The sequence below is a fragment of the Suricata suricatta genome, chromosome 9 (genome assembly GCF_006229205.1).
Source record: "Suricata suricatta isolate VVHF042 chromosome 9, meerkat_22Aug2017_6uvM2_HiC, whole genome shotgun sequence".
In the NCBI taxonomy this organism is placed as follows: Eukaryota; Metazoa; Chordata; class Mammalia; order Carnivora; family Herpestidae; genus Suricata; species Suricata suricatta.
In genome coordinates this window covers 139,114,612-139,125,257 of record NC_043708.1, presented here as the reverse complement: position 1 = coordinate 139,125,257, position 10,646 = coordinate 139,114,612, and the positions used below count along the sequence as shown (strand labels likewise).

The window sequence follows — 10,646 nt, the reverse complement described above, 5'->3', positions numbered from 1 at the left end:
CGGGGCGGCGTGGCCGTCCGCGTCTGCGGGATTCTCGGACGCGCTTCAGGGTCCCGGCGCGGGGAGGCCGTGTTAAGGTCACACAGTCCCTGTGATCGTCGCCCTCGCTGGCCTGTGCACCGAGGCTGGCGGGCTGGGCGGGGCGGGTCCTGACTCACCAGCGAGGGCGGAGCAGCGCCGAGGACCCAGGCCTCCCGCCCCGGCCGCTGACGCAGGAGGAAGCTGCCGACCGCCCCTGCCGCCCAGCCGACGCCCTGGGGGTCCGCGCGGGTCTTCACCTTGGTCAGCGTTTCTCGAATCCGAAAACTCCTCCCTTGAAACCGAACCGCGGAGACCAAGGGCTCCGTGGAGCCCAGTTTGGGAAACAACGGTGAAAGGTCAGCACCGTCGCAAAAGCAGGTCGGGCAGGACGCCTCGGGCCGTCCCCCGCTGTCCCGGGGGCGCACAGGATCTGGAGCGTGCGTTCAGATTTGTCGCCGAACGGAAACCGTTAACACACATTAAAGTGTGGAAAACCGGCCGGACTCAGCAGATGCCGGGAGGGTCAGAGGGAGGAGCTTCGCTGGGAAATGAACTGGGGGGGGAGGGGGGTCTTGTGCTGGGACGCAATGTTGTGGCTTCCCTGCCCCCCCCCCCAGTGCTGTCCATCTGTCCGTCTCCACTCTCTTGGCGTCATCTGGTCCGGGGCCCCGCCTCTTCCGGGGAGGTCAAAGGAAGGAGGCTGCCCTGGGGGCGATTTCAGGCGGAGAGAGGGGACGTTATTATTATTGGACTCTAAAATGAAACACGAGCGAGGTCTGAGCATTAGGAAGCTGTTTTTGGAGACATTTTGATAAATAATCACTTTGGAGTGAATGCTAATACATAATATTTCTTTTGCATAGCACATTTTATAACGTGCCTCTGTGGCCACACATGCTGTTTATGTTTCTGCCCCAGGGCCTTTGTACTTGCTGTTCCCTCTGCCTTGGACGCTTGCCCTCCTCCCCGGGGAAGGAAGGGAGGCACATGGCTCCTTCCATGCGTATTTGGAGACTTCACTGAAATGCAGTCTTTCCTCTGAAGACTTCTCTGACCGTCTTATTTAAAATTACAGCCCCCATCTGCCCCATTCTCTCTGAGCTCCTGTTTTTCTCCGCAGCTCATTCTACCTGTCATATACTGTATGTTTTACTTACTTTGCTTACTGTCTGTCCCACCTAGAAGATAAGCTCACGAGGGTCGTCTTGTTTTAGCTTTGTCTGCTCTGTCTGCTGCTCTATTTTTACCAGCTAAAAAAAAAAGTGCCTGGCATAGACCGGTTACGGAAGAAATATCTTTTGAATGAAAAAAATAGGTCTCATTTGACCCTGTTCGTGATCCCAGGAGGAGGAAGTGCTACCTTCGTTTTCTAGATGAGAAAACCGGAGATCAGAGGTGATAATTTATTCCCCCATTTACAGTCTGGGATCTGCCTGAAAATCCTTGCTTCTTTCTTGCTCATTAGGAAATCAGATAGTTCAGAATATTTAAGTGATAACAGACTTGAAACCAAAGGAAGAAAAAACCAGCCAGGGACACTTACTACTAGTTTCGGTCCATGGAGGGTGTGCGGTGTAGACCATTTTATACCACGTTACCACTTGCCATCTGGTAGCTTTGTTACTTACAAATGTGCCTTAACATTCAATGTGTCAACAAATACGTATCTGCATCATGGCTTGCTAATGGCTGCGCGGCATCTCCGCCCCGACGTGCTGCGGGCCGCACCCCGCTGTTGGATGCGCAGGACATTGGCCATATTTTCTTACTCTGAGCAGCATGGAAGAGACTGTATTTGTAGCATTTTTTACAGATATTTGATTATTGCCTCTGGAGAAAGACTTGGAAGTGTGGATTTGTTTCATTTAAAAATAGGTATATTTTCATTTTAGGTTTTAAGTTTTATTTTAAAGGTTACTGCTGATTACTTCTTATAATAGCAGTCGCTCAGACGTGTGCCTCTGGAACCATGGGGGGCCTGCTCTCCCACGTCCCCCACACATGTAGTGGTACGAGCCTTCTGTTTATTTTGTTTATTTATTTATTTTGAGAGAGAGGGAGCGCAGGGGAGGGGCAGAGAGAGAGAGAATCCCCAGCAGGCTCCAGGCTCCACACTGTCCGAGCAGAGCCTGACGCGGGGCTCAAACTCATGGACCGTGAGATCATGGCCTGAGCCAAAGTCAGAGGCCCAACCGACTGAGGCGCCCGGGCGCCCCGACTGTGGTGTGGGCCCCCTGACCCACACCCATCCAGCAGGCAAAAAGCCCATTTATTATAGTGCTTCTCTGCCTCATAAAGAAAATGTCATTTTAATTCCTTTCTTTAGATTTATAAATTAGAAAGTAGTCAAGCAGACCGCTGTTTTAGTTTGCTTTATTCACGATGATGCGCATTATTTGCCTTTCTTTCTTTGTGAACTGTTTTCTCTTTTGGACACAAAAAGCCTCTGCATTCCAGTGTTTTTCATTTTTATGACGTTTATTGGCGTTGTAAGTAAGTCGTTTCCAATTATCTGGGCAGATCAGTCTTGTTCGTGATTTGAGCTTCTGGAATCTTGCACGGGAGACGCTCACACGACCTCCGCTATCCGAATCCGGACAACCTTTCCTTCTTTGCATTTCATCCGTAACGTCCATTTGTATACGCCGCGGACTGAGAGCCGGCCAGTTAGTCCAATAATACCTAACAGGGACACGTTTATGTTTTCCTGAATAAACCGTTGTCTTCTCATTGACCCAAGAGGCTGCCCTCCTGCTGGCTCCTTCCTACACCGGGTCTGCTTCTTGCTGTCCCCTCTCCGCGGACTTACCCATCAAATCATGATCCTAGGCACCTTATGACAAGTTTTCGTACTTGGCTGTCCTCATAGATCGGTGTTTTGACCAGAGCACTGATCTAATCATCTTAAAGCAAGTAACCGTTCAGGGCTCCCTGCAGGACACACAGCCTCTCACCGGACACACAGCCTCTCACCGCAAAAATGCAAACACAACAAAGCACGAACATCAACAAAACACTGTCTTGTCGATTTTCTTTCTTTTTATTCTATCTATCTATCTATCTATCTATCTATCTATCATTATTTTTAATATATAACCTACTGTCGAGTTGGCTAACATACAGCATGTAGTGTGCTTTTGGTTTTGGGGATAGATTCCCGTGATTTGATTGGTCGATTACCTACAACCCCCAGCGCCCATCCCCCATTCCCCCTCCCCCCAGCCCCCACCCCCTCAATGGACCTGGATAGTATTGTGCTGAGTGAAATTAGTCAGAGAAAGACAGGCATCCTGTGTTTTCACTCATACGTGGACCTTGAGAAGCTTAACAGAGGACCGTGGGGAGGGGAAGGGGGGAAAGTACATCTTGTCAATTTTCTTACTCGCCTTTACAGCCTTATTTATAAAAATTTTCTTTTCTGTTTTTGACAGGTCTAAGCGGGACCTTGTTTTTCTAGTTTTTAAAATGTACTTTAATTAGTATGTATTTTTTAAAGTGTGTAAAAGGGGAGAAGGTAACTCAGGGGCGTCCATCTGCCGCTGAGGGGAAGCAGGGGCTCCCGGCTGGTCATTTTGCTTCAGGGCTTGTTGTTTTGTGTTTTAAGGGAAGGACTGTGAGAGTCCGGGCTCCACCTGCCAGGCCTGCCCCTCACCTGCTCCCCCCCGCCCCCGTGGTGAGAGACCCTCCCCTTCCTGGGGTCGTGGGGTGGCCACCCACCAAACACCGGGCGCTGGGCAGATGAAACTGACAGCAGTTTATTATCACATGTTCACAGCCCTGGGGAGGAGGACACAAGGCCGCACAGGGTTTGGACTTGGGAGCGGAGTGGACACACAGGCTGTGGAGGCCGAGTGACCCGTGGTTCCGTGGGAGGCTGTGCCTGGCCTGTTTGCATCGTTGCCCAGTCCCCTCGATAGGAGGGCCGTCTGGCTGGGGGTCTTGTCCGCAGGAACAGATGGGGAGGCTGTCCGAGGCCCCCAGGTCTCACCAGGTGTCAAGGAAGCACATAATGCCGGACCCTCATTTTAGGCCTTTCCCCACATCTTCCTTCCCTGTCTGACTTTCTCCAAAAGAAACCGCTGTCCCAAACCTGGCATGTTTCATTCCACATATGTTTTCCTACTTTCCTTTTTATATATAAGTTGCAGAACGATGTATTTTTTCAAATTACATCAGTCGTATGACATATCCATTTGTAACTTTTTCCATGCGTTTTTATGTTTTGAGGCTTATCCTTAAACTTACTGTAAATAAATTCATATTAGCTGCTGTATGTGTCAATTACATGATCAATTACATCTCTCCCCCACTGTACTCTGTTACTGTTAAAATGTTTTAACAGAGTGTTCACCTTGCTCCGTGACCAGAGGTGGGCGTGGAGGATTGGCTTACCTTGAACCTTACTGCTTACTCTGTACCAGACTGTCATACATATAGCTCAGTCATAGGAGGTCGATACTATTATCATCCCCATTTTCAGCTGAGGAAACTGAGACACAGAGGGACTAGTAACTTGCCCGAGGCCCCCAGCTAGTAAGTGGAAGAGCTTGGATTTAAATTTGGGCAGTTTGGCTCCAGAGTCTGTGATCTTTAACTGTTGTACTGCTCTGCCTATGAGAGACGCCAGCTGAATTCTGATTTGGTTTCGGGTGAAATGTCCTATTTCATCCTTATCCTTGCAGCCTTTCTGTGACAACATGTTTAGGTCTATCACTCAGGTGGCATTTGGCTGCAATTAGAAAAATAAGGTTCCAAATGAGAGTCACAGGTTTTTAACTGATAAATTTAGCTTGTTTACATTTAGTGTGATTTGATGTATTTGGAAATATTTCTGTCACTATTTATGATTTTTACTTGTGTTTGTCATTGCTTCTTCATTTGCCTGATTTCCTGACCTTCTATTAATTGTTTATTCTGTTTTCTCTACATTAGAAGTTCTACATTAAGTTCTATAATTTCTTCCTGTTCTACTAGGGGTGGTCCATACATTTTCTTTTCTTTTTTTCTTTTTTTCAATGTTTATTTATTTTTGAGAGAGAAAGAGAGACGGAGAGCAAGGAGAGGCAGAGAGAGGGGGAGACAGAATCTGAAGCAGCTCCAGGCTCTGAGCTGTCAGCACAGAGCCTGATGTGGGGCTTCGACTCATGAACCATGAGATCATGACCTGAGCTGAAGTCGGACACTTGACCGACTGAGCCCCCCAGGTGCCCCTCTATGAATTGTTTTCTAACATACATTTTTGAGTTAACATCTAAATTTATTTAACATCCTCCTCCTCCTCTGGAGAATACCAGGTAATGCTTAGGGAGTTTTAACTCTGATCATCAGCCCCTTCCATTTTAGCTCTAAAAATAGTCATTAATATGGTTTTATACAGTTGGTGTGTATTTAGAATTAACTGTTTACTATTTTTTTCTTAATCCATCTTTCTTTTCTCTAAAGGAGCGTCTTCAGTGTTCTACAGCGAGGAATGTGAGTGACAAACTCATCTTCTCTGCAGTTTTAATCTTTATTTCTGAATAATAGTTTACCTGGTGATAGGATTATAAACGATGTCATTTTTCCCTTAGCATTTCGAGAATTTTGTGTCTATGTCTTCCAGGTTTTGTTCCTTTTTTTCCCCAAACTTTAAATGGACTAATAATTCTGGACATCTGATCATGGGACACACGCAATATAGATTTTATAAGCAGACCTCAGTTTATCTGAAAGATAGTCCAAAGTACAATCACATCTTTAAATAACAGAATAGTCTGTTCCTTTTTACTCCTGAAAAATCTGTTTTCAGTTTTATTCTTTTCTCAGCAATTCCCTCCTTCACTGCCTCAACCATTCTAGGGCTTTCTCTCTGCTTCTGGTGTTCTTCAGTTTCCGTACGGTGTGCTTTGCTGTTTAAAGGTGAATTTATTTCTCTGTGTCTTATTTGGAGCTGCTCTTTGAATTTGAGGATTTGTGTTTTCAGTCTCAAACATTTCTAGACTTTATCATTTTGATTATTGACTTTCCACCACCTTCTCTTTCCCGGAATGTTTGTCAGACAGTTGTTAAAACTTCTCCTATGCTCCATGCCTTTTAACTCTGATTTCACATTTTTATTTTTAAATGTTTATTTATTTGGAGGGGGGCAGAGAGAAAGAGCATGAGCACAAGCAGGGGAGGGGCAGTGAGAGGGGGAGAGAGACAATCCCAAGCAGGCTCAGCGCTGTCAGCACAGAGCCCAGTGTGGGGCCCAACCCTGAGATCATGATCTGGGTTGAAAGCAAGAGTCGGACGCTTAGTCAGCTGAGCCACCCAGACGCCCCCTGGTTTCCTATGTTTGATACAAACGATTTTAAGTCTTTGTGTTTCTCCCTGCTGCGTGCTGATAGATTCCCTTAGATCTGTCTTCCAGTTCCCTAGTTTTCTCTTTGTTTATGTTTACATATTATTTGATCTGTTGTGGTTTTTATTTCAATGACTGTTTTTAATTTCTAGGAGTACTATTTGGTTCTGTGTCCTTTCCAGATTTCTGTGTCCTTTTTTTCACAATGTCGTCTTTTATCTGGATTTCCGAAAACTTAAAATGTCTTTACTTATTTAAAGTGTACTTACAGCTTTTAAAAGACCACTCTTCCATTTTGCGTCGGTCCTAAAGTCCTAACTGTCCTGATTACTTTGTGTCTGCTGACTCTCACTCGCTGTGGAGCGTTTCCGCGTGTGTGGCTTCCTGTGTCCATCGGCCCGTCGATTGCCCTGAGCGGCTTCGCGCTTCCTTTGCTCGCGAGCAGACGTGTCCCCAGCATGCGGCAAATATCCCGTTAGTCTCTTGCTGAGGAGTTCTTGGATGCTGCGCCAGCGTGAACCTTGGTCCGGAAGTGACGCCTGACATGTGACAGGGCGGCCGTTTGCTCTGTTCGACCCAGAGGCTGGCGGGTTTCCTCGTGGGCTGCAGGCGCTCGCTCTGTTTCACACTTGCACGCGGAGCTGGAGAAGCCGTCGGGGCCCCAGCGCCAGGCGGACGTCCGCGTTCCCCCGCACCGCGGGGTGGCGGCTCCTGTCCTCCCGCGGTGCCCCCGCCTGCCCCCGCGTGCCCACGGCAGCCCCGTTAGCCCTCTCCTGCTCGCCGTGACTTCCGATCCTTTCTGTTTCCGGCACCCGGGCCCTTACCTGGCTCCGTCCCCAGCTTAGCCACACATGGTTTTAAAACGTGTTTTCCCAGCATTTCTAGATGTTCATAACGGCAGGTTTTTCACATTTTCTTAGCTTGCGTCTTGCCAGACCTGGAAATTGCTTCGTAACGTCCTGACTTCCTGGTCAAGGGCTTGGCCGCAGGGTTGAGCTGCTGGGGGCACGGCGGGCAGACGAACCGGACCTCACGGAGGAAAGACGCCTCTGGGGAGGGAAGGGGCCCCGCCCCCCTGACCTTCGTTACAGGGGGCGCGGGTCCCGCCCCCACGTTTCAGATTCCGCGCCGAATGCCTCCCGTGAGAGTTTCCCTGCATCAGGGCAGCAGACGCCGTCCTGGAAGCGGCAGAGCCCCGGTGCTCAGGCGGGAACAGGCGGGAACAGACGCTGCGGAGAAGCGGCCGCAGTGCCGTCTCCGTGCGCTTCACGTGCGGAGGGAAGGTGACCTCGTCCCGCTGCCACCGCCGTTTTGGCTTCTGAAGGGTCAGTGGATGGCGGGGCGGGGCAGGCCTGCGGAACGTTCCGTGACTCAGTGTTGAGGGTTCGAGTGGTTCGTTGTCACCAGGTTGGGGGGAGTTGGCGGAGGGAAGACCAAACCTTCGAGGTGGTTGGCGGAAACGGAGTTCAGAGAGCTGACTTCCGTCCGGAGGGGCTTCTCCGTGGGCCGCGCACACGGGCCTCCTCTGCGTCCACGGCCGCCGGGTGCCTGCCCCTGGCCGTGCATCAGTGGATTTACTAAAACACGACTCAGGATCTCCAGATCACTTGTGATCCCTTCATTCACCCCCGCAGACACCGGGCCCTGGTGTCCCAACGCCTCCCTGCCCTGCAGGAGGGGGCACAGGAGGAAGTGAGGGGGCCCCCCAGGGAAGCAGAGTCGGGGCGTCCTGGGCGCCGTGCAGGGTCGGAGCTCGCTGCGCCCCAGGGCTGCCCGGCGTCCCCCGGCCTGGTTCCCGTCGGTGGGGACGCTCCCCAGAGGTCTGGTGAGGCGGTCAGGTCAGGAAGGGCATCTCCGCAGGTACTCCGGGTCCCCAGCGATGGAGCACGATGTGCCCGTGCCCCCCGCCCCCCATTGCCGCAGCCACTTCCTCGGAACCTCCACGCTCGTCCCCACCTTTAACAGATGGGCTGGACACCGAGCGTTTTCTTGGGAGAGACTTCCCGGCCACACCCTCTCGGCGGAACGGGCCCCTCGGGGAAACTGGACCGTGGTCCCTGCAGACACCCGTGGGAGCTCTGACCTCGGGAGGGACAGCCCAGTGCCGGGAGCTGTGGAAACTTAGCCCACGGGAAAGACGCAGGGGCCCAGGCTGGGCCCGTGCAGACCCAGCCGACCTGGCTGCCAGCAGCAGCGACGGGGAGGTGGGGGGTTGGGGGAAGGGGGGGCGCGGGCAGGTCCGGGGCTCCCTCAGCTCCCGGCACAGCTCAGCCTGGTCCTCGTTGATGGATGGGCCCCACGCCGCTTTAGAGTGTTTAGCGTTTCCATTCAGGTTTGGTTAATGTGGCTCCTTATTACCGTGTGCTGATTGTAAGAGAGAACACGTCAGAATCTCAGGAAGGGTGGGAAATTCTGAACAAAAATAACATTTCCCACAGAGCACAGGGTGAGTGGGGAGGGCACGAGGGAACTTCCTGCGGCACTAGGAATGTTCTAGATCTTTCTGGGGGGGTTGGCTACTATATAGACATGTGCTTTTATTGAAGCTATAGCAAATGCACCCATAAGATTTGTGCCCATCGATCTTACATTAATAAGGAAAACCATGAACCGTTATTGGACTCGGATCGATGATACGGGTGATGAAACCTTCAGGGGGAGTGTTCAGATGTCTGTGATCGACCCTGAGGTGCACTGAAAACAAAGTGAGATGCCCCGACTACGGATGGACGGGCGGCGATGTGAAACGTTAATGGTAGAATCCAGATGGCGGTATAGGAGTCTTTGCTATAAAAAAAAAAATATATATATATATATATATATAAAATTTGTGGTATGTTTGGAAATTTGCATAATAAAACACTGAGGACTGAAGATTACTCTTCAGGAGAAAAAGCCACACCTACCATCCGAACGTAACCAGTAACCACTGTTAACGGTTCAGCGCCCGCTTTCTTTCCTTTCCAAGAACGTAGAACTTCGTATGATTAAGACTTCCTTACGTATGCAGCTTCATTTTCATTGTTTTCACTCCGTGTAGCGTCATTGTATTTTTTGGGTCATAAAAAGTGTTCTGTGTGCACTTTTTAAATAAAGGTGTCATTTACATGCAGTGAAACTCCCACACACTCCACCAGCTCACGTGCAGCCCCCCGCGACCCCTGACGTGGCTTCCCGTCTGTCACTGAAGTGGCACCCTAACGCGCGTGGCCTGGCCCGTGGCCCCTTCCGCCGGCGCACAGTGCCTGTGCGCTCCGTCCGCGTGGGTCCCGGACCGTGGTTTGCTCCTCTCTCTCGGTGGGTGACAGTCCAGCATAGGGATGTGCACTAGTCTCATTTTAATGCTTCTAAGAGTCATTATGTGTGACAGCGTATTTTGTTTATGCTTTCCTTTGTTGTTTAGACATTTAAGATGTTTCCTGTTTGCACTGTCACCAACTCCATCACAGCGACTATCTTTATACATAAGTCATTGTCATCAATAACTTTTTTTTAACTTTCTTAATGTTTATTTAATTTTGAGAAGGAGACAGAGCGTGAGCAGGGGAGGGGCAGAGAGAGGGAGACACAGAATCCGAAGCAGCTCCAGGCTCCGAGCTGTCCGCACAGAGCCCGACGAGGGGCTTGAACCCACAAACCATGAGATCATGACCTGAGCTGAAGTTGGCCACCCAACTGAGCTGCCCAGACGCCCCTCGGTAATTTACTCAAGGTCGATTCCTGGGAAGCGAGTCATGAAGTCGTGTGCTATAAGTGTCTTTGAAGCCGATTTTCAAATTAAAAAGCTTCTCCTTTCATGTCTCTAGGTGGTTTGTAACAAAGTTGGAGTTCATGATCTGCGTCTGGTTTGTGATGCTGTCACCGTAGAAAGGACCGGAAGAGTCAGCGAAGCGTCGGCCGCGAGCCTCTGCCGCCCTCAGCCATGGACACCACCCAGGACACGTCCCTCCTCCTGGTGAGGGTCCTGGAGGAGCTGGACAGCAAGCAGAACGCCGTCTCCTACCAGGACCTGTGCAAGTCCCTGTGTGCCCGGCTCGACCTGCCCCAGCTCGCCAAGCTGAGGAGCGCGCTCTTCTACACGGCCTGTCTGGACCCCAGCTTCCCCGCCACGCTGTTCAAGGACAAGATGAAGTGCACCGTGAACAACCAGCAGTCGAAGAAGATCATGGTGGCCGCGGACATCGTGGCCATATTCAACCTGATCCAGATGAGCGGGGGCGCGGCCAAGGAGAGGCTGCCCAGCGGCCGGCGCAAGGCGCGCGGGAAGGAGGCGTCCTTCGAGTCGTGCAGGCCGGACTCGGAG

General features: G+C 50.8%; 1 protein-coding gene and 1 long non-coding RNA gene across 2 annotated transcripts in view; one reads left to right on the top strand and one right to left on the bottom strand.

The window, feature by feature from the left end:
* The window catches only part of MINAR1 (membrane integral NOTCH2 associated receptor 1), a 71,521-nt gene that overhangs the window by 51,713 nt on the left and 9,162 nt on the right, over positions 1-10,646 (top strand). Inside the window, exon 2 of the mRNA XM_029950393.1 lies at positions 10,150-10,646. Coding sequence (XP_029806253.1) covers positions 10,266-10,646 — 381 coding nt within the window. The 5' untranslated portion in view covers positions 10,150-10,265. The remainder of the gene's footprint in view (positions 1-10,149) is intronic.
* On the bottom strand, positions 2,379-6,842 carry LOC115300838. Its single transcript, XR_003912879.1, has 2 exons — positions 6,613-6,842; positions 2,379-2,703 (listed from the first exon to the last, which is right to left on the bottom strand). It is a non-coding gene; the product is annotated as an uncharacterized LOC115300838 (long non-coding RNA).